Source organism: Pelobates fuscus, chromosome 5 (genome assembly GCF_036172605.1).
Source record: "Pelobates fuscus isolate aPelFus1 chromosome 5, aPelFus1.pri, whole genome shotgun sequence".
Lineage (NCBI taxonomy): Eukaryota > Metazoa > Chordata > Amphibia > Anura > Pelobatidae > Pelobates > Pelobates fuscus.
In genome coordinates, this window is record NC_086321.1 from 2,609,750 (window position 1) to 2,635,215 (window position 25,466).

The 25,466-nt window shown below is 43.5% G+C and overlaps 1 protein-coding gene across 2 annotated transcripts in view; it reads right to left on the reverse strand.

Annotated features, from left to right (window-relative positions):
• GBA2 (glucosylceramidase beta 2) overlaps window positions 1–21,660 on the reverse strand; it is a 210,243-nt gene extending 188,583 nt beyond the window's left edge. For both annotated transcript variants that reach the window (XM_063453518.1, XM_063453519.1), the window contains exons 1-3: window positions 21,027–21,660; window positions 10,360–10,636; window positions 734–825 (exon numbers count right to left, since the gene is read on the reverse strand). In XM_063453518.1, the coding sequence (XP_063309588.1) occupies window positions 734–825; window positions 10,360–10,535 (268 nt within the window). In that variant the 5' untranslated portion in view covers window positions 10,536–10,636; window positions 21,027–21,660. The remainder of the gene's footprint in view (window positions 1–733; window positions 826–10,359; window positions 10,637–21,026) is intronic.
• Between the last annotated feature and the right edge of the window lie 3,806 nt (window positions 21,661–25,466).

The following is a 25,466-nucleotide window of genomic DNA, read 5'->3' on the forward strand; positions in this document are numbered from 1 at the left end:
AGGAATTCAGTGCATTACTGCAATCACTATGCATACCTAGTGCAACGCACGCACAGCTTTCTCCAACAATAGGGAAAGGAAGGAATTCACTGCATTACTGCAATCACTATGCATACCTAGTGCATCGCACGCACAGCTTTCTCCAACAATAAGGAAAGGAAGGAATTCAGTGCATTACTGCAATCACTATGCATACCTAGTGCAACGCACGCACAGCTTTCTCCAACAATAGGGAAAGGAAGGAATTCACTGCATTACTGCAATCACTATGCATACCTAGTGCATCGCACACACAGCTTTCTCCAATAATAAGGAAAGGAAGGAATTCACTGCATTACTGCAATCACTATGCATACCTAGTGCAACGCACGCACAGCTTTCTCCTACAATAGGGAAAGGAAGGAATTCAGTGCATTACTGCAATCGCTATGCATACCTAGTCCTTCCTTTCCTTATTGTTGGAGAAAGCTATGCGTGCGTTGCACTAGGTATACACAGTGATTGCAGTAATGCAATAAGGAAAGGAAGGAATTCAGTGCAGTATTCGTCATTAGTGAGTGATGTACTGTTTGTTCAGTCCCTCTCAGGATATGAGATATGTCAGGAGAGGATGTGGGAAAATCGACTCTCTTTCTCTAGCACATATTATTGGGAGAGCGAATGAATTCACGGTGGAAGCCCAGGAATATAATCCCACTGTGTCCCATGCTGTGTGTGTATTAATGGTACTCACCGTACATCTGGCGCAGGGGGACGGAATTCATCATGTCAATAAATGGAGCCTTCTTTTCCATGTACGTTTTCCTACACCACCACACCAGATACCTGAAATAAAACACCATTTAACATAACAAGAGTACAGAGCAAATCATTCTGTATTGATTGCTTGCTTTTTGGCACCCACCGGTGATGTGCAATGGTACAGCCAGCCCAAAAATATTGACATCATGCAGCTAGTAACTCCAGAGGCAGAGTCTATGGTTCGGACAGTGTGTGACTAGTGTCAGTGTACTCAGTTACTATGTAACCGCACTTATACACACACACCTATATACCAATAAAGTCCACACGCACATATACACCCTTAGTCCACACAGGTGACGAATAAATATATATTAAAAAGGGGAAGGATAACTATAAATTATATGGGGGCAGTATGACTATATATTATAAGCGGGCAGTATAACTATATATTATACGGGGGCAGTATAACTATAACTATATATTATACGGGGGCAGAATGACTATATATTACAAGGGGCCAGTATGACTATATATTATATGGGGCAGTATAACTATATATTATATGGAGCAGTATACTATATATTATAAGGGGGCAGTATGACTATATATTATAAGGGGGCAGTATAACTATATAGTATACGGGGGCAGTATAGCTATATATTATAAGGGGGCAGTATGACTATATATTATATGGGGCAGTATGACTATATATTATATGGGGCAGTATACTATATATTATAAGGGGGCAGTATGACTATATATTATAAGGGGGCAGTATAACTATATAGTATACGGGGGCAGTATAGCTATATATTATAAGGGGGCAGTATGACTATATATTATAAGGGGGCAGTATAACTATATATTATACGGGGGCAGTATACTATATATTATAAGGGGGCAGTATAACTATATATTATAGGGGGGCAGTATAACTATATAGTATACGGGGGCAGTATAGCTATATATTATAAGGGGGCAGTATGACTATATATTATAAGGGGGCAGTATAACTATATAGTATACGGGGGCAGTATGACTATATATTATAAGGGGGCAGTATAACTATATATTATATGGGGCAGTATACTATATATTATAAGGGGGCAGTATAGCTATATATTATAAGGGGGCAGTATAACTATATATTATATGGGGCAGTATAGCTATATATTATAAGGGGGCAGTATGACTATATAGTATACGGGGGCAGTATAGCTATATATTATAAGGGGGCAGTATGACTATATATTATAAGGGGGCAGTATAACTATATATTATAAGGGGGCAGTATGACTATATATTATAAGGGGGCAGTATGACTATATAGTATACGGGGGCAGTATAGCTATATATTATAAGGGGCAGTATGTAGCGGAGAGCTGATATTCCACAGCTATTCTCCACTTAAGATCCCAGTGAGGCTCAGGAACAAGTATTATAGATCCATAGAGTAGTAATTCCAGCAGGTAAAACAATCCAGCAATATCCCAACAGCACTCCCAATAACTGGATGACACACAGCATCGGGAGCAGAACTGACGTTTATTCCCACAGCTTCCTTTTAAGACATTCTCCCATGCAAGGGAGGTATTTGCAATAATTAAGACAGTAACCAATACAGCAATAGTTAACTCCCACACATCTCCTCCCCTCAGAGTGACTCATAATCCTCTTAACTATACTGTACATTTACCCCAAACCTGGATGTACCCCTAAACTAGTAGATAGCATAAATCTTAGGTACCGCCAGGTAGCCCTGATCTGGGTGAAGAATATATCCAAAATTCACCCAGATCGGACCAGGGGTTCGGGAGTTAGATGGAGGGTGAAGTTTCACCGACCGCACACGAGGTAGTATCCGAAAAGGGTTCCATGTGTTTGGGCCCTGCGGTCGGTCTCCGTTCGGCAGTAAAAACCTATAGTAATCCTTGCCATCCATACTGAATATTGCATGCATTAGAGTCCCCTTGTTCGGTACTCTGTTTCTACCGAACGGGAGGTCGTGTGGTCTCTCCGTTCGGTAGTTACGGAACTCTGGAGGTCTCAGCGGTGTTCGGTTGTTGGAGTGTCCGATTTGAGTTCCAGACACTCGACGACCAAACACCGCTGAGATTTTTATGCGTAAGATGGCCGCCGCGCGTGGTTCGTACACCGAACAGCGGCCACCCATGCATTAACAATTATACATTAAGCTGCGGTTTGTGAGAAGTGTGAACGCTTAACGAGGCGCACACTTCTCACTGGGGTGGTCTGATGGTTCGGTAGTTTCCTTCCTATGAGACTACCGAACCCACATACGAAATCACACATTTATTACAGATATACACGAATACAATAAAACGAATGCAGTCTTATGTGAATATTACAGGACAGGCTTAATACAATCCGCTACACAGTATGACTATATATTATATGGGGCAGTATACTATATATTATAAGGGGGCAGTATGACTATATATTATATGGGCAGTATACTATATATTATAAGGGGGCAGTATAACTATATATGATACGGGGGCAGTATAGCTATAGCTATATATTAATTAAACGGGGCAGTATACTATATATTATAAGGGGGCAGTATAACTATATATTATACGGGGGCAGTATAACTATATATTAAACGGGGGCAGTATAACTATATATTAAACGGGGGCAGTATAACTATATATTAAACAGGGGCAGTATAGCTATATATTATACGGGGGCAGTATAACTATATATTATACGGGGGCAGTATAGCTATACAGGGAGTGCAGAATTATTAGGCAAATGAGTATTTTGACCACATCATCCTCTTTATGCATGTTGTCTTACTCCAAGCTGTATAGGTTCGAAAGCCTACTACCAATTAAGCATATTAGGTGATGTGCATCTCTGTAATGAGAAGGGGTGTGGTCTAATGACATCAACACCCTATATCAGGTGTGCATAATTATTAGGCAACTTCCTTTCCTTTGGCAAAATGGGTCAAAAGAAGGACTGGACAGGCTCAGAAAAGTCAAAAATAGTGAGATATCTTGCAGAGGGATGCAGCACTCTTAAAATTGCAAAGCTTCTGAAGCGTGATCAACGAACAATCAAGCGTTTCATTCAAAATAGTCAACAGGGTCGCAAGAAGCGTGTGGAGAAACCAAGGCGCAAAATAACTGCCCATGAACTGAGAAAAGTCAAGCGTGCAGCTGCCAAGATGCCACTTGCCACCAGTTTGGCCATATTTCAGAGCTGCAACATCACTGGAGTGCCCAAAAGCACAAGGTGTGCAATACTCAGAGACATGGCCAAGGTAAGAAAGGCTGAAAGACGACCACCACTGAACAAGACACACAAGCTGAAACGTCAAGACTGGGCCAAGAAATATCTCAAGACTGATTTTTCTAAGGTTTTATGGACTGATGAAATGAGAGTCTTGATGGGCCAGATGGATGGGCCCGTGGCTGGATTGGTAAAGGACAGAGAGCTCCAGTCCGACTCAGACGCCAGCAAGGTGGAGGTGGAGTACTGGTTTGGGCTGGTATCATCAAAGATGAGCTTGTGGGGCCTTTTCGGGTTGAGGATGGAGTCAAGCTCAACTCCCAGTCCTACTGCCAGTTTCTGGAAGACACCTTCTTCAAGCAGTGGTACAGGAAGAAGTCTGCATCCTTCAAGAAAAACATGATTTTCATGCAGGACAATGCTCCATCACACGCGTCCAAGTACTCCACAGCGTGGCTGGCAAGAAAGGGTATAAAAGAAGAAAATCTAATGACATGGCCTCCTTGTTCACCTGATCTGAACCCCATTGAGAACATGTGGTCCATCATCAAATGTGAGATTTACAAGGAGGGAAAACAGTACACCTTTCTGAACAGTGTCTGGGAGGCTGTGGTTGCTGCTGCACGCAATGTTGATGGTGAACAGATCAAAACATATATATTATATGGGGGCAGTATAACTATATATTATACAGGGGCAGTATAACTATATATTATACGGGGCAGTATAACTATATATTATAAGGGGGCAGTATAACTATATATTATACGGGGGCAGTATAGCTATATATTAAACAGGGGCAGTATAGCTATAGCTATATATTAAACGGGGGCAATGTAACTATAGCTATATATTAAATGGGGGCAATACAACTATAGCTATATATTAAATGGGGGCAATACAACTATAGCTATATATTAAACGGGGGCAGTATAGCTATAGCTATATATTAAACGGGGGCAATATAACTATAGCTATATATTAAATGGGGGCAGTATAGCTATAGCTATATATTAAACGGGGGCAGTATAGCTATATATTAAACGGGGGCAGTATAACTATATATTATAAGGGGGCAGTATAACTATATATTATAAGGGGGCAGTATAGCTATATATTATAAGGGGGCAGTATAACTATATATTATAAGGGGGCAGTATAACTATATATTATAAGGGGGCAGTATAACTATATATGATACGGGGGCAATACAACTATAGCTATATATTAAACGGGGGCAGTATAGCTATAGCTATATATTAAACGGGGGCAATATAACTATAGCTATATATTAAATGGGGGCAGTATAGCTATAGCTATATATTAAACGGGGGCAGTATAGCTATATATTAAACGGGGGCAGTATAACTATATATTATAAGGGGGCAGTATAACTATATATTATAAGGGGGCAGTATAGCTATATATTATAAGGGGGCAGTATAACTATATATTATAAGGGGGCAGTATAACTATATATTATAAGGGGGCAGTATAACTATATATGATACGGGGGCAATACAACTATAGCTATATATTAAACGGGGGCAGTATAGCTATAGCTATATATTAAACGGGGGCAATATAACTATAGCTATATATTAAATGGGGGCAGTATAGCTATAGCTATATATTAAACGGGGGCAGTATAGCTATATATTAAACGGGGGCAGTATAACTATATATTATAAGGGGGCAGTATAACTATATATTATAAGGGGGCAGTATAACTATATATTATAAGGGGGCAGTATAACTATATATGATACGGGGGCAGTATAGCTATAGCTATATATTAAACGGGGGCAGTATAGCTATATATTATATGGGGGCAGTATACTATATATTATAAGGGGGCAGTATAGCTATATATTATAAGGGGGCAGTATAACTATATATTATATGGGGGCAGTATAACTATATATTATAAGGGGGCAGTATAGCTATATATTATAAGGGGGCAGTATAGCTATATATTATAAGGGGTCAGTATAACTATATATTATAAGGGGGCAGTATAACTATATATTATAAGGGGGCAGTATAACTATATATTATATGGGGCAGTATAACTATGTATTATAAGGGGGCAGTATAGCTATATATTATAAGGGGGCAGTATAACTATATATTATAAGGGGGCAGTATAACTATATATTATAAGGGGGCAGTATAACTATATATTATAAGGGGGCAGTATAACTATATATTATAAGGGGGCAGTATAACTATATATTATACGGGGCAGTATAACTATATATTATACAGGGCAGTATAGCTATATATTATAAGGGGGCAGTATAACTATATATTATAAGGGGGCAGTATGACTATATATTATAAGGGGGCAGTATAGCTATATATTATAAGGGGGCAGTATAACTATATATTATAAGGGGGCAGTATAACTATATATTATAAGGGGGCAGTATAACTATATATTATACGGGGCAGTATAACTATATATTATACGGGGCAGTATAACTATATATTATACGGGGCAGTATAACTATATATTATACGGGGCAGTATAACTATATATTATACGGGGCAGTATAACTATATATTATAAGGGGGCAGTATAGCTATATATTATAAGGGGGCAGTATAACTATATATTATAAGGGGGCAGTATAACTATATATGATACGGGGGCAGTATAGCTATATATTATACGGGGGCAGTATAGCTATATATTATAAGGGGGCAGTATAACTATATATTATACGGGGCAGTATAACTATATATGATACGGGGGCAGTATACTATATATTATATGGGGCAGTATAACTATATATTATACGGGGGCAGTATAGCTATAGCTATATATTAAACGGGGGCAGTATAGCTATATATTATATGGGGGCAGTATACTATATATTATAAGGGGGCAGTATAGCTATATATTATATGGGGGCAGTATAGCTATATATTATAAGGGGGCAGTATGACTATATATTATATGGGGCAGTATGACTATATATTATATGGGGCAGTATACTATATATTATATGGGGCAGTATAACTATATATTATAAGGGGGCAGTATAGCTATATATTATAAGGGGGCAGTATAACTATATATTATACGGGGGCAGTATAACTATATATTAAACGGGGGCAGTATAGCTATATATTATATGGGGGCAGTATACTATATATTATAAGGGGGCAGTATAACTATATATTATTCGGCGGCAGTATAACTATTGTAGCGGAGTGTAGTATTCAAATCCACGATCTCCGCTGGTATTATCGGTAAATCCACAGTCAGCACTGAAAAGTAGGGCAATATCCCAAATCTCCCAATAACCGGACGAAACACAGTCTGGGAGTCAACTAGCAGCTTTATTCAGAACTTCCAGTATTTATGCAAGTCCCCATGCAAGGGGTTTCCTTACTGACAAAGCAGGGGTGATACAGTAAGGGACTACATGGGGGACTTAACCGTTGATACATTTCTCCCATCAGGCACCGCTGCACGAGAGGGATACTCCCACTGAAATAGACTGTTAAGTGGATTATCCCCTCGTGCAGTAGAACCGGCAATTCACATTAAAATATATAACTTTAACAAAATTCGTCTGATTTGCACGAACCGGTGTTCGGTAGATAGCTGGGGTCTGAGGGTACATTTCGTGTGAATACCGCTCAGATCCCGGCTAAACTAACCGAACGCCGCATGGAATACATTCGTTTATTTAGTTTGTTTCAAACGTACCGAATACTAATGAGAAAACATAATAGGGGAATACCGGAGCTCCCGAACGGACTGGAAGTGCAGCGGTGTTCGTGTCGTCGAGCAGCCGTTTTTAGTTCCACGCGCTCAACGACAAAACACCGCTGGGGAACAAAGAATCCAAGATGGCCGACCGCCGCGTGGTCGGTAGCCCAACTGACGGCCACCTAGGAATACACTTAATTACCGATTGCAACATTGTTGCAATCGGTTAACGAGCGCCACACGTCTCTTAATGTGTGGTCTATCAGGGGGTCCCATATTCGTTTCACGAACGGCCCGGATAGTCGCTGTTCGTGAAATAAAGTGACTGAATGCTAGCTGTGACGAGACCAACCTCGCCACATTGCATTGGAGGAGCCTGGTTGCCCGCCTGCTGCCTTTGGATTATGGACCGGCAGCTAGAGGGTTAATTTGACTGTGCAGAAGGATTTATTTCTCCCTTTCTGCACAGCCGTTCGGTAGATTCTGTCTACCGAACAAACAGCCTGTTTGCACCCTCCCCAGAGCCGTGGTGAGACGGCCGGCGCTGTTAATTGGCAGCACCCTCCAGAAGCTGGAGGGTGCTGCCAATTTACCTCCCTGAAGCTGCGGTTAACCGCAGCTTAATTGCTTGTTACTGGGTGGCCGCTGTTACACTTAGCGGCCGCTAGGTGGCGCTGTTCTGGAGTTCCCCGGGCAGCCAGCGCTTTTCTGCCCGGCTTTCATGCACCAAAATCGGACACTTTTACGTGCAGGCACCGCTGAACCTCCAGCCCCTGGTTCTAATTCGGATGGATTTGGTGGATGCAGGGAAATTCGGTAGTTTGTATAGGTGAATGTTTTAACCCAGATAGCCTGCCATGGAGCCTGTTCGTGTAATTAAAGACTTTGGCTCCATGGCAATTAAAATGTATTTGTGTGATCTGGGTGCCATTCACCTAATAATGTGCACTCAGACCTGAGCTATCTGGGGATATGTTACATGTCTGTGTTTTATGTATAAAATGTGTCTTTATGTATTTTAAAGTGATAGTCTGTCTTTGTGTCCCCACGTGTGTAATGGAGTTTTGCCTTTGTCCTGGGAGATAATTGAATTACTTCTCCAGGGCAGAGGGGAGGAAACCAGGATGCATTGTGGGGATGTTTTACTGCTGTATGTCCTGAAATGCTAAATGTCTGTCCATTGTTACAGTCTTCCATCTGGTCCCCTAGGGGAATGTCCACCAGGTGGGATACCTGCATAAATACAGGGGCAGGTAGCCCTCAATAAACAGACCACTGCTTGACCCTCAACACGGAGCCTTGTCTCGTTCTTGGGGGGATTCACTGTATGCTGATAGGGACTGACTGCCAGGAGTGTAAGCCGCTTGGGAGCTTTTCCTGTTCGTCTGCTAGCAGCAATTCGTGAGGTTCCAGTTCAGGAGTTTGGAGTGCTACCTTATTCCCTTGTATGCAGTTCGGGAGTTTGGTGCATTCACCTATATCCAATTCGTGAGTTTTGGTGCTTTTACAGTAGCTGTGCCTGTCTGTGAAAAGGGGATTATCGCCTAAACGGATTTTAACCCCTTGTCTGCTGAAACGGTCCGTTACACTAGCGGCTTACGGCTGCTAGCATACAAATTACAATGGACACATAATACACAGCAGAAGACATATATTTACACAGCATACAATACAGACAACCTTTATGGCAATTAAAGTCCAGTGTTCCAGAAGTGGCTAGGTTTGCCACAACTATATATTATACGGGGGCAGTATAGCTATATATTATACGGGGCAGTATAACTATATATTATACGGGGGCAGTATAACTATATATTATACGGGGGCAGTATAGCTATATATTATACGGGGCAGTATAACTATATATTATACGGGGGCAGTATAGCTATATATTATACGGGGCAGTATAACTATATATTATACGGGGGCAGTATAACTATATATTATACGGGTGCAGTATAACTATATATTATACGGGGGCAGTATAACTATATATTAAACGGGGCAGTATAGCTATAGCTATATATTAAACGGGGGCAGTATAGCTATAGCTATATATTAAACGGGGGCAGTATAGCTATATATTATCTGCAAAGAGGTGTGGGACAAAATCCCTCATGAGATGGGTGCAAAACTGGTGGCCAACTACAAGAAACCTCTGACCTCTGTGAATGCCCACAAAGGTTTTGCCACCAAGTACTAAGTCAAAGGGGTCAAATACTTATTGCACTCATTGACATGCAAATCAATGTATAACTTTTTTGACATGCATGTTTCTGGATTTAATTTTTTGTTATTCTGTCTCTCACTGTTAAAATACACCTACAATTAAAATTATAGACTGATCATTTCTTTGTTAGTGCACAAACGTTCAAAATCAGTAGGGGATCAAATATTGTTTCTCCTCACTGTATATATTATAAGGGGGCAGTATAACCATTAATTATATTATATTATACAGGATCAGTATAACTATATATTATAATTTACAGGAGTCGTGTCCACACATATTATACAATAACATGCACAGAGACTGAATGAATACACACAGAGAGGACATGATCAGCCCTAGATCGGGTACAGACAATATATACAATACACTCTATAGCATTGAATCAATCACTCACACTCACCTGATCCCTAGAGGCAGATGGCTCACAACATGATAAGGGGAAACATTGGCAATTTGAAAGGGTTTCCGTTTCTCCTGAAATTCATGAGCCAGGCAGATCCTCCAGCCGTGACCTGGCACTCCAACCCCAGTGGCTGTACCCTGGAAAGCAGCCATTAGCTGAGCCGTGCTGTCCATTCTGTGGGTGACAGTGATCTGACAGTCCTGCTCCCTGGGTTGATGGTGATTTATCCTCTAGGCTGGTGTCACACCCAGTGAGCAAAGTCCTCGTTTAACTCCTGGATAAAAGATTGCAAAGTGAGTGTCATCATGTACATGTAATATAACCTGAATGTCTGTTTGCTGGGCCGGCCTCCCACTGTGTGCACAGTCTGTGTAACCATAGCCTCTCACTGCGTGCACAGTCTGTGTGTCCATAGCCTCTCACTGTGTGCAGTCTGTGTGTCCATAGCCTCTCACTGTGTGCACAGTCTGTGTGTCCATAGCCTCTCACTGTGTGCAGTCTGTGTGTCCATAGCCTCTCACTGTGTGCACAGTCTGTGTGTCCATAGCCTCTCACTGTGTGCAGTCTGTGTGTCCATAGCCTCTCACTGTGTGCACAGTCTGTGTGTCCATAGCCTCTCACTGTGTGCACAGTCTGTGTGACCATAGCCTCTCACTGTGTGCACAGTCTGTGTAACCATAGCCTCTCACTGTGTGCACAGTCTGTGTGTCCATAGCCTCTCACTGTGTGCACAGTCTGTGTAACCATAGCCTCTCACTGCGTGCACAGTCTGTGTGTCCATAGCCTCTCACTGTGTGCACAGTCTGTGTAACCATAGCCTCTCACTGCGTGCACAGTCTGTGTCTGTGTGTCCATAGCCTCTCACTGTGTGCACAGTCTGTGTGTCCATAGCCTCTCACTGTGTGCACAGTCTGTGTGTCCATAGCCTCTCACTGTGTGCACAGTCTGTGTGTCCATAGCCTCTCACTGTGTGCACAGTCTGTGTGTCCATAGCCTCTCACTGTGTGCACAGTCTGTGTAACCATAGCCTCTCACTGTGTGCACAGTCTGTGTAACCATAGCCTCTCACTGTGTGCACAGTCTGTGTAACCATAGCCTCTCACTGTGTGCACAGTCTGTGTAACCATAGCCTCTCACTGTGTGCACAGTCTGTGTGTCCATAGCCTCTCACTGTGTGCACAGTCTGTGTGTCCATAGCCTCTAACTGTGTGCACAGTCTGTGTGTCCATAGCCTCTCACTGTGTGCACAGTCTGTGTGTCCATAGCCTCTCACTGTGTGCACAGTCTGTGTGTCCATAGCCTCTCACTGTGTGCACAGTCTGTGTGTCCATAGCCTCTCACTGTGTGCACAGTCTGTGTGTCCATAGCCTCTCACTGTGTGCACAGTCTGTGTAACCATAGCCTCTCACTGTGTGCACAGTCTGTGTAACCATAGCCTCTCACTGTGTGCACAGTCTGTGTAACCATAGCCTCTCACTGTGTGCACAGTCTGTGTAACCATAGCCTCTCACTGTGTGCACAGTCTGTGTAACCATAGCCTCTCACTGTGTGCACAGTCTGTGTAACCATAGCCTCTCACTGTGTGCACAGTCTGTGTAACCATAGCCTCTCACTGCGTGCACAGTCTGTGTGTCCATAGCCTCTCACTGTGTGCACAGTCTGTGTAACCATAGCCTCTCACTGCGTGCACAGTCTGTGTAACCATAGCCTCTCACTGTGTGCACAGTCTGTGTGTCCATAGCCTCTCACTGCGTGCACAGTCTGTGTAACCATAGCCTCTCACTGTGTGCACAGTCTGTGTGTCCATAGCCTCTCACTGTGTGCACAGTCTGTGTGTCCATAGCCTCTCACTGTGTGCACAGTCTGTGTGTCCATAGCCTCTCACTGTGTGCACAGTCTGTGTAACCATAGCCTCTCACTGTGTGCACAGTCTGTGTGTCCATAGCCTCTCACTGTGTGCACAGTCTGTGTGACCATAGCCTCTCACTGTGTGCACAGTCTGTGTAACCATAGCCTCTCACTGTGTGCACAGTCTGTGTGTCCATAGCCTCTCACTGTGTGCACAGTCTGTGTGTCCATAGCCTCTCACTGTGTGCACAGTCTGTGTGTCCATAGCCTCTCACTGTGTGCACAGTCTGTGTGTCCATAGCCTCTCACTGTGTGCACAGTCTGTGTGTCCATAGCCAGGTTTAATCTAAATATGCTCTGTAATGCAGAATATGTTGTTGCTATATATATATATATATATATATATATATATATATGCGCTAATAATAGGCAGAGACACACATTCGCCATCCTTCTATACCTTAATACCGTAAAGATTTATAGACGTGCCATACAATCAGTGCCAGCTGGTTTAACGGGTTTTCATGGAAAGATGACGATTCTTGCTGTTTGGCGTGGGCATGGTTTTATTACACGAGACATACAGGAATGTACGTAATGTACTTTGTTAAAAATGTCACATCACACAATCCACATGGATATGTCACCACGAATGACCCAGTTACAAAACTTCCAACAGGTTCTGCCACATTATGTACATTGTTCTGGAGCCAAGCCAAAATGAAGAGCATTCTGAATCAGACTGCGGAAAACGGACTGGGACATAACGTCACTTCCCAATGGGAGCGGGGAATCATCTGCAGAAATCTTTCATCACCAAAGAAAAGGCTGAGCACAGAATAGGGGTTCAATCTCCCCAAGGTTGGACCACATTTTCCTAAAATAAGCAATCTCATTATTATTCTGTAAGTCTATGAGGCACCTAAGAGGGGATATGATCGCATTATACAAAAATACAGGGTCAGTGCAAACTACTATGTGCTTACCTGTTTATTAACAGGAATATCCAACAGACAAGAGGTCACCCATTGAGACTGGAAGAAAGGCGTTTTCACATACAGCAGAGGAAAGAACAATAAAGATGTAAAATGCTCTGTCTGAAGAGGATGTAGTTTTAGATTCTATACAGATTTGTTAAAAGAAAGGCTTGGATGCTTTTTTGTATAAACAGAATTCGCCAAGATATAATTGATATGCAAGTGAACAGGTTGTTAATCTAAAAATATGTTTTGCTCAATTAGTGAGCTTATTTTAAGAGTGTCTAATAAAATAGATTGGTAACCTGATCTCACGCCTATAGGAAGGACATTATATAAAACTACCTACTTTGCTGCTCTAACAATGATCCAGAGCCTATTAAATCAGCCATTCTACCAGCGGCATCTAAACACAAAGTATTTCATCAGATGTCCAAAGGACTTGTGATAATATTTTCACGGCTGGTTAATAGATTTGTGATATTTTCATGGCTGGCCAAAGTATTTGCAATTATATTTTCATAGCTGGCAAAAGGACTTACATATATATAGTTACATAGTTACATAGTTACATAGTTACATGGTTACATGGTTACATGGTTACATGGTTACATGGTTACATGGTTACATGGTTACATAGCTACATGGTTACATAGTTACATAGTTACATAGTTACATAGTTACATAGTTACATAGTTACATAGTTACATAGTTACATAGTTACATAGTTACATAGTTACATAGTTACATAGTTACATAGCTACATAGCTACATAGTTACATAGTTACATAGTTACATAGTTATATAGTTATATAGTTATATAGTTATATAGTTATATAGTTATATAGTTATATAGTTATATAGTTATATAGTTATATAGTTACATAGTTACATAGTTACATAGTTACATAGTTACATAGTTACATGGTTACATGGTTACATGGTTACATGGTTACATGGTTACATAGTTACATAGTTACATAGTTACATAGTTACATGGTTACATAGTTACATAGTTACATGGTTACATGGTTACATGGTTACATGGTTACATGGTTACATAGTTACATAGCTACATGGTTACATAGCTACATGGTTACATAGTTACATAGTTACATAGTTACATAGTTACATAGTTACATAGTTACATAGTTACATAGCTACATAGTTACATAGTTACATAGTTACATAGTTACATAGTTACATAGTTATATAGTTATATAGTTATATAGTTACATAGTTACATAGTTACATAGTTACATAGTTACATGGTTACATAGTTACATTACATAGTTACATAGTTACATAGTTACATAGTTACATAGTTACATGGTTACATGGTAGTTACATAGTTACATGGTTACATGGTTACATAGTTACATGGTTACATAGTTACATTACATAGTTACATAGTTACATAGTTACATAGTTACATGGTTACATAGTTACATGGTTACATGGTTACATGGTTACATAGTTACATAGTTACATTACATAGTTACATAGTTACATAGTTACATAGTTACATGGTTACATAGTTACATTACATAGTTACATAGTTACATAGTTACATAGTTACATAGTTACATGGTTACATAGTTACATAGTTACATGGTTACATAGTTACATGGTTACATAGTTACATGGTTACATAGTTACATTACATAGTTACATAGTTACATAGTTACATAGTTACATAGTTACATAGTTACATAGTTACATGGTTACATAGTTACATGGTTACATAGTTACATTACATAGTTACATAGTTACATAGTTACATAGTTACATGGTTACATAGTTACATTACATAGTTACATAGTTACATAGTTACATAGTTACATAGTTACATGGTTACATAGTTACATAGTTACATAGTTACATAGTTACATGGTTACATAGTTACATGGTTACATAGTTACATTACATAGTTACATAGTTACATAGTTACATAGTTACATAGTTACATAGTTACATGGTTACATAGTTACATAGTTACATAGTTACATAGTTACATAGTTACATGGTTACATAGTTACATTACATAGTTACATAGTTACATAGTTACATAGTTACATGGTTACATAGTTACATAGTTACATAGTTACATAGTTACATAGTTACATGGTTACATGGTTACATAGTTACATAGTTACATGGTTACATAACTGAAAAGAGACTTGCGTCCATCAAGTTCCGCCTTCCTCACATGTGCTTTTGCTGTTGATCCAAAAGAAGGCAAAAAAAACCCAGTCTGAAGCGCTTCCAATTTTGCAACAAATTGGGGAAAAAAATCCTTCTTGACCCCAAAATAGCAGTCAGATGTCTCCTTGGATCAAGCAGCTATTACCCCACTAATTAGAAATGATATCCCTGTATGTTATGTTTTTGGAAGTAATTATCCAATTGCGGTTTAAACATCTGTATGGACTCTGATAAAACCACCTCTCCAGGCAGAGAATTCCATTTCCTTATTGCTCTTACTGTAAAAATGTTTACATTTGAAAAAAAAAGTTTTTGTCTTTGCCTTAGATTAAACTTGTGATAATATTTTCACAGCTCAAAGGATTTAAGATGATATTTTCATGGCTGGCCAAAACGCCTGTGTAACGGATCCACTGGCACCCCGACTGGGTACCTCCGTTGAAAGATGCTCCTAGCGCTTCCAGAGGACTCCAAGCACTCCACCAGACACCATAAGCACCGCATAGGTAGGGAAAATACAGTTTTTACACAACATTCATAACTCCCAAAATATACATCACATTCGCATAAAAATACATATTCACAATCAATCCATTCAGGGGAACAACATACTCAAAAATCATACGAATTGGACCAGGGGTTCAAAAGTTAGTACAAATGTGCATTTGACCTTCTGGTAGCATGGTTTTTAGAAGCTCAAACTAGTTCCCCAGAATCCTCTATCCTGGAGACAATGGAGAAGCTGATTTAATTATATCCAGGGACAAACACAGACTCCTGTTATACTAAACAGAACCCCCACATTCAACCCATCCCCAGATGGCTTGGATCTAAGCGCTAAACATATCCAAACAGCGCTCAGATGCCACAAACACAGTTCAAACGCCATGGGGTTTAAGTTTCGTATGGGCTGATGAGAGGGCCCATAATCCTGGGGCAGCCCAATAACCCAAAGTATGCCCAAATACCGTGCATAAAGGGCCAAATCGCCCAGGGACCGTAGTCACAGGGTAAGAGGCGGGCAAGCAGCCCCCTCCAAAACACAGTGGCGAAGCGGCTTTCGCTACAGCCTGTAATGAGACTTGTGGTGACATTTTCACCACCTTTATATTTTACTGTTTGGAAGAAAATACAAGACAGGGGGATATGATAGAAACATTTAAATACATAAAGGGAATCAACACAGTAAAGGAGGAGACTATATTTAAAAGAAGAAAAACGACCACAACAAGAGGACATAGTCTTAAATTAGAGGGACAAAGGTTTAAAAATAATATCAGGAAGTATTACTTTACTGAGAGGGTAGTGGATGCATGGAATAGCCTTCCAGCTGAAGTGGTAGAGGGTAACACAGTAAAGGAGTTTAAGCATGCGTGGGATAGGCATAAGGCTATCCTAACTATAAGATAAGGCCAGGGACTAATGAAAGTATTTAGAAAACTGGGCAGACTAGATGGGCCGAATGGTTCTTATCTGCCGTCACATTCTAGGTTTCTGTTTTTCACAGCTCAAAGGACTTCTGATGGTATTTTCATGGCGGGCAAAAGGACTTGTGATGATATTTTCACAGGTGGCCAAAGGACCTGTGATGATATTTTTTCAAAAAAGGCTAGACACAGCAAATGGCTGAGGGAATGATCAGCTGACAAATAAGAAAGTCTTTTTTTCTAATATGTTACCAAAGAAAACATGCAGGAAAAATATACGCATGTGATTATTTGGTGGCATATCTACCAAACAAGTGATTAGGCATGTGCATGGGGAAAATTTTTGGTTCGGCATTCCGAAATTCAGAATTTTCGCAATTCGGCAACTTCGGAATTTCGGCACTTCGGGACTTCTCTTGCAGCCGCTTAATAGAGAACGCCCTAATTCCCACGGTATTAAGGAGTTATCTACCAAAAGGCTGAAAGATCTAAATTGGTCTTTCAGACAAATTTACTAATACTAACTAAAAATGACTTAGTATTAGTACATTTTGCCCCTACTCGCTATACCGCGAGTAGGGGCATGTCTAGTAAACAGTGAGCAGCCTGTGGCTGCTCACTGTATTTAAAAAAAAAAAAAAGCCCCCCCCAGCGGGTGGGGGCCCTAAAGTAAAATGAAGGGGGGGACCTATTGTCCTCCCCCCCCGGCCGGCAACCCTGAGCGGTGGGTGGGGGCCCTAAATACTAATAAGGGGGGGGGGACACACCTTATTACATGATCACATTCAACCAATGAACTAGGCCCCGCATTGCATGGGGTCTTCCGTTTCCCGGGCCATTGTAGTGGAGGTGGAAGTAGCAACTGAAAGACCTCAGCTAAGAAGTCACATGGTTACTAAACGGTTCCTCTCTTTAGAAAGAGGGGTGCCAAGACACTTCTAACACCATAAGGTTCCTGCAGTGTTCCTTTAATTCGTTTTCTAAGTCTGAGTGTTCGTTTAACCCGGTTTCTAAGTTTTTTACGTATTTTGTTCCATAATAAGTGGCCTTGAGATTTTATGACAATGCATCTTCCACAGTATTTACAAACCCATTAGTCTGAGAACCAACATATTTCTCCTGTATGTCTAAGGAGTAAATCACGGTGTCCCCGTATTGTGTCTCTACAGGTCCAAGTCCCCGGAGAGATTTAAAAAAATAAATAAAAAATATTCGGTTAAAAACAAATTGCACTTCATTCACTTCCCTATCCTATTAATCCAAATGTATCTCCAGTCCAAGCTTTAGACCCAACTCATCAAGTGGTTACCACCAAGTAGTAGCCCTAACACATTTCACTATTTACCTTTCAAGTATCATCTTAAAAACTCACCATACTTTTACCTTCAAAGATGAATTTCTCCTAAGGCTCATACAGAGAATATTTGTGACAAACTATATTAAAATCTTCTTTAGTTTTCCCAAGACCAAGTTGTTTTCCTTTGGTTCGATATCGTTAAATACCGAACACAAACCACATCCCTGGCTTGTTAACTTCAAAACAACCACAAACTTAAGTGCTCTCTCTGAGTGGCCGCCGTTCGTACAGCCGAAAACACATGTCCTGGAAAACAAACTCTGCAGACTCTCACGTAGTCCGTTTGGGAGAACCTTTGGGCAGCACAAAAGTGCCAGAAACGGTTGTACAATAGGGGAGCCAAAGATTTGATCCTAGAAATGGGGCAAAAGGTGCTAGCACTCAAACCCACAAAAAAGGACAAGCTGCAGGCCGCTTGTCAAGGGCTCTTCCAAGTAGTAGAGTGCACAAGTCAAATGTTCAGATGAACAGTGGAGTGTGGGCGGGCGGCTGGCTCAGGGAGCGTGCATGCAGCCTCCCTGGAGATCGTGGAGGCGGCTGCCCGGGGCAGCGTGCAGGCAGCCGCCCTGCAGGCAGTCGCTGTGGTCGGCTGGGGCAGCATGCGTGGAAGCAGTGATCTTCAAGCGGCTCCCATCTGCTCCATCGCACTGTTTAACGATGCCAGGAACCGGAATATGACATCTGTAACGGACCGTTTCGCTCACAAGTGGATAAAAACCGTTTAGGCAATAATCCCCTTCCAGATAGACAAGCAGCTACTGCAATCACCAATCTCCCGAACTGCAAACTGCACGAATTCACCAACTCCCGAACAAGAGACACGCGAACACTGGAAGCAGCCGAACAGGAAAAGCCATTTGAACAGCTTACACTTCTGGCAATCGGCATCCAATCAAACCCCCCCCAAGAATGAGACGACACTTCACTTTGAGGGTTAAGCAGGAACTCACGTTTATTAACACAACTGGCTTATAAAGGATTCTCCCATGCAAGGGAGGGATTTACAGTCATTACCCGATGCACCAATCACACATGAATTACCTCCCACACATCTCCTCCCCTCAGAATGACACATAATCCCCTTAATCATGTACATTACTTCCCCACTTTCTGGATGCACCCCAAATACCTAGAATACACTCCTAAATAGGGGACCCCCTGATAGCCCTGATCTGGGTGAGTAACATACTCAAAGATCACCCAGATCGGACCATGGGTTCGGGAGTTATAGAGCTTGAAAGATATTATCGACCGTACAGGCAACAGTAGACGAAAATAGTTCCATAAGGATTGGCCTTGCGGTCGGTCTCTGTTCATGGGTATAACCGGCTGAAAGTACCGAATGCAATAGCTGATTGCCTTCATTGTAATCCCCTCGTTCGTATGAGTGTTTCTACCGACCGGCGGCCCGTTCGGTAGTTTCGGCACGAACCCATGGAAGTCTGGAGGTCTCAGCGGTGTTTGCCTAGTCGAGTGTCTGATTTTAGTTCCAGACACTCGACGGCAGAACACCGCTGTTCGGGAGTTCAAGATGGCCGCCGCCACGTGTTCGTTTGACGAACAAAGGCCACCCAGCGTTCGTCAATTAAGCTGCGGTTAACTGCAGCTTCAGGGAGGTCAATTGGCGGCACACTCCAGCTCCTAGGTGGTCGGGCACTCCGTAGTTTGTTCGGTAGATAAAATCTACCGAACACCCCGGCAGAAAGGCACAAATAAGCCTTTCTGCAGGGAAAATAAAAGGTTTAGCCTGCAGGGCCATATTTGCAGGGTAGGAGGCTAGCAACCAGGCTTCTTCAGTTCACAGTGGCGAGGTTGGTTTCGCCACAACATCATTCCGGCTTCCGGCATCACCACGAGGAGCCGCTTGAAGATCACTGCTCCCTCACACGCAGGATCACACTAGGAGCATCCTTCAACGGAGGTACCCAGTCTGGGTGCCCGTCGATCCGTTAAATTGGTGGCAGCGGTGGGATGACGTCCTAGTGGGAGGTAAAGCAGCTCAGAGACACCGTTCGTGGATTTACAAATTGAGGGCGACGCTAGTGTTCATACAGCGTCCCTGTCTACAGAAAGATTTGTGAAAATGGGGTTCGTGGACCCCTGGGAAACACACACACCTGAGGAAGAGAGTGAATTGGAATGGAGAGATATCGCCTGGAAAGAACTATGGTACGATGCCCTGGAGGAAGTCCAGTATCAACGGCAGCAGCGTCTTCCTGGTGACGCATACCGGTTGGAGGAACAAATGGCCTGGCGGATGCCGCTTCTGGGAGACCAACACAGGAGGTTCTTTACATTATTTACACTCAAATAAACCATCCCCGACACCCCATTCTTATATCTCCAATATCAGCCAATAGCAATTAGTCCCGACATGTTTCTTCCATACAAATTAGCTCCAACATGTTTTTTCAACAATCAATTCCAACATATTTCTGGTATACCAGTAAGCCCTGAAATTCCCGCCTGAATCCGGTCTAACATGTTCCTAGAACCAGCAGTCCTGACAGGTTTCGCCAATAAGCCCGGACGCATTTCTCGTATAACAAACTGTCCTGACACATTTCTCCAATAAGCCCCAGCACATTACAAGAATAATCCAAACCAGACACATTTTCCTGGTACAGTATGCCCCGACGCATTTGTCCTGTAAGAAGCAATTCCAACACGTTTCTCCTCCTAGTCAAAGTCACCATACATTCTGTCTCCAGTTGGCTTCCCCAACACATTGATGCCTGCAGAGAGCCATTGTCACAGTAATGCTCTATCCAGCATACCACAGTCTCTTCCTATTGCTGTTGTATCTATCTGTCATATCCAAGAGAAAGAAAGGGTAATGACAAAACTTACTGAAAAGAGAATGTCCTTCGCCGAGGAGGTCTCTTCCATGGGTGGCCTTCTACGGCAGAAAACGTTTTCTGGTGAGATGTTCCGCTCATCCAGAACAGATACTGATAGTCTGAGTGTCTCTTGATAGTTGGCTCATCTCCGATTCTCACCAGCTGTCTCTATAAAATCTATCATTCGCTGGACCTCTGGTGGTTTTGCAGTGTTCTCCCTACAGTCTCCATAATTTGGATGGGTCAACCTTGCCCCCCTCGTCAGACCTCTAATAACTGGGTGTTTGCCCAGATTGTCTTTTTGGATACCAACTTACCACCCAAGGATGGCTTTACACTCTCTAATTCTTTGTGTGACTGTCTGTCTGAGAGGCAGTCTCTAGCGGTTACTTTTACTGTATGTCTCCTCATATTGTTAACTAGTTACTTGTCACATTGCCTCTTCATCCCTTTAGTATAAAGCTGTCTCTCACGGAGAATGTCTGATGCTATCTGACAGGTTGTCTGTCTTTTGCAGTATCTAAGGAGTTCTGTTGTTTGCAGTCTCTGAGGGGTCTTTCTTGCAAGGTATCTCGGGGGGTCTGTTTCTGGATGTTCAGTGAGTCTGTCTCTCAGGATGTCTACCTATTGCTGTCTCTCATGAGTTTGGTTTTCATGGTGCCTGTCTATGGCTGTCAATCAGCATATCTATTACTAGTTGGCTGTCAGAGAGTATATTGATGGCACTCACTCAGAAAAGTTTGTCTCTAGCTTTCTCTTAGAGCATCTGCCTCTTTCTTCACTCAGAAGGTCTGTGTGTTTCTCATGTCTGTGACTGGCTGTCACTCAGGGGGTCTGTCAATGGCTGTCACTCGCTGTCTCTGGTTGTCTCTCAATTGGGCTGCCTATCCTAGTGGTCAGTTTCGGCTCTCAGAAAGTCTGTCCCTTGCAGTCTCTCAAAGGATCAGTGTTTAAGAGGGTCTGTCTCTAACTTTCTCTCAGAAAGTCTGTCTATGGCAGTTACTTGGGGGGGAGCTGTCTAACTTGGGGGAGGATATGTCTCTCGGAAGGTCTGTCTCTGAGGAAGTTTGTCCCTTACTGTCTCAGAGGGTCTGTCTCTGGGGAAGTTTGTCCCTTACTGTCTCAGAGGGTCTGTCTCTGGCTGTCTCTCAGAGGGTCTGTCTCTGGCTGTCTCTCAGAGGGTCTGTCTCTGGCTGTCTCTCAGAGGGTCTGTCTCTGGCTGTCTCTCAGAGGGTCTGTCTCTGGCTGTCTCTCAGAGGGTCTGTCTCTGGCTGTCTCTCTCAGAGGGTCTGTCTCTGTCTGTCTCTCTCAGAGGGTCTGTCTCTGTCTGTCTCTCAGAGGGTCTGTCTCTGTCTGTCTCTCAGAGGGTCTGTCTCTGTCTGTCTCTCAGAGGGTCTGTCTCTGTCTGTCTCTCAGAGGGTCTGTCTCTGTCTGTCTCTCAGAGGGTCTGTCTGTCTCTCAGAGGGTCTGTCTCTGGCTGTCTCTCTCAGAGGGGCTGTCTCTCTCAGAGGGGCTGTCTCTGGCTGTCTCTCTCAGAGGGGCTGTCTCTCTCAGAGGGGCTGTCTCTCTCAGAGGGGCTGTCTCTCTCAGAGGGGCTGTCTCTCTCAGAGGGGCTGTCTCTGGCTGTCTCTCAGAGGGGCTGTCTCTGGCTGTCTCTCAGAGGGGCTGTCTCTGGCTGTCTCTCAGAGGGGCTGTCTCTGGCTGTCTCTCAGATGGGCTGTCTCTGGCTGTCTCTCAGATGGGCTGTCTCTGGCTGTCTCTCAGATGGGCTGTCTCTGGCTGTCTCTCTCAGATGGGATGTCTCTGGCTGTCTCTCTCAGATGGGATGTCTCTGGCTGTCTCTCTCAGATGGGATGTCTCTGGCTGTCTCTCTCAGATGGGATGTCTCTGGCTGTCTCTCCCAGATGGGATGTCTCTGGCTGTCTCTCTCAGATGGGCTGTCTCTAGCTGTCTCTCTCAGAGGGGCTGTCTCTGGCTGTCTCTCTCAGAGGGGCTGTCTCTGGCTGTCTCTCTCAGAGGGGCTGTCTCTGGCTGTCTCTCTCAGAGGGGCTGTCTCTGGCTGTCTCTCTCAGAGGGGCTGTCTCTGGCTGTCTCTCTCAGAGGGGCTGTCTCTGGCTGTCTCTCTCAGAGGGGCTGTCTCTTTTAGAGGGGCTGTCTCTTTTAGAGGGGCTGTCTCTGGCTGTCTCTTTTAGAGAGGCTGTCTCTGGCTGTCTCTCAGAGGGGCTGTCTCTGGCTGTCTCTCTCAGAGGGGCTGTCTCTGGCTGTCTCTCTCATAGGGGCTGTCTCTGGCTGTCTCTCAGAGGGGCTGTCTCTGGCTGTCTCTCAGAGGGGCTGTCTCTGGCTGTCTCTCTCAGAGGGGCTGTCTCTGGCTGTCTCTCTCAGATGGGCTGTCTCTGGCTGTCTCTCTCAGAGGGGCTGTCTCTCACAGAGGGTCTGTCTCTGGCTGTCTCTCTCAGAGGGGCTGTCTCTCTCAGAGGGGCTGTCTCTGGCTGTCTCTCAGAGGGGCTGTCTGTCTCTGACTGTCTATCACTGAGATGGCCTTTCCATGACTGGTAGAAGGATGAGATTATTAACCAATCACAGCTCCTCTTACTCAGCCAATGGGCGGAGCCCTGGAATTAGAGTGCTACAGATTAGAGACAGAATGCACCAATGCCAACACAGGGGCCCAAATAAAGAGAGAGATTCCCATAGTCAGCATCACAGGGATAGGCTACAGCAACATGGCGGCGGGGGACGCTGGGCTCCGCAACTGGCGACATCAACCGGAGAGGAGGAGACCTGGGGCGCAGAGTCTCTAGTACTTAGCGCTCCATAGGAAGTCATTCTATCTGGGGGAGAGAGAGAGGTAAGTACACCCCCAGAGTGTAATACAGAGACACCCCCAGAGTGTAATACAGAGACACCCCCAGTGTGTAATACAGAGACAGTGTGTAATACAGAGACACCCCCAGTGTGTAATACAGAGACACCCCCAGAGTGTAATACAGAGACAGTGTGTAATACAGAGACACCCCCCCAGAGTGTGTAATACAGAGACACCCCCAGAGTGTAATACAGAGACAGTGTGTAATACAGAGACACCCCCCCAGAGTGTGTAATACAGAGACACCCCCCCAGAGTGTAATACAGAGACACCCCCAGAGTGTAATACAGAGACACCCCCAGAGTGTAATACAGAGACAGTGTGTAATACAGAGACACCCCCAGAGTGTAATACAGAGACACCCCCAGAGTGTAATACAGAGACACCCCCAGAGTGTAATACAGAGACACCCCCAGAGTGTAATACAGAGACAGTGTGTAATACAGAGACACCCCCAGTGTGTAATACAGAGACACCCCCAGAGTGTAATACAGAGACACCCCCAGAGTGTAATACAGAGACAGTGTGTAATACAGAGACACCCCCAGTGTGTAATACAGAGACAGTGTGTAATACAGAGACACCCCCAGTGTGTAATACAGAGACACCCCCAGAGTGTAATACAGAGACACCCCCAGAGTGTAATACAGAGACAGTGTGTAATACAGAGACACCCCCAGTGTGTAATACAGAGACAGTGTGTAATACAGAGACACCCCCAGAGTGTAATACAGAGACACCCCCAGAGTGTAATACAGAGACACCCCCAGAGTGTAATACAGAGACACCCCCAGAGTGTAATACAGAGACACCCCCAGTGTGTAATACAGAGACACCCCCAGTGTGTAATACAGAGACACCCCCAGTGTGTAATACAGAGACACCCCCAGTGTGTAATACAGAGACACCCCCAGTGTGTAATACAGAGACACCCCCAGAGTGTAATACAGAGACACCCCCCGAGTGTGTAATACAGAGACACCCCCCGAGTGTGTAATACAGAGACACCCCCCGAGTGTGTAATACAGAGACACCCCCCGAGTGTGTAATACAGAGACACCCCCCGAGTGTGTAATACAGAGACACCCCCCGAGTGTGTAATACAGAGACACCCCCCGAGTGTAATACAGAGACACCCCCAGAGTGTAATACAGAGACACCCCCAGAGTGTAATACAGAGACACCCCCAGAGTGTAATACAGAGACACACAGTGTGTAATACAGAGACACCCCCAGAGTGTAATACAGAGACACCCCCAGAGTGTAATACAGAGACACCCCCAGAGTGTAATACAGAGACACCCCCAGTGTGTAATACAGAGACACCCCCAGTGTGTAATACAGAGACACCCCCAGAGTGTAATACAGAGACACCCCCAGAGTGTAATACAGAGACACCCCCAGAGTGTAATACAGAGACACCCCCAGAGTGTAATACAGAGACACCCCCCGAGTGTGTAATACAGAGACACCCCCCGAGTGTGTAATACAGAGACACCCCCCGAGTGTGTAATACAGAGACACCCCCCGAGTGTGTAATACAGAGACACCCCCAGAGTGTAATACAGAGACACCCCCAGAGTG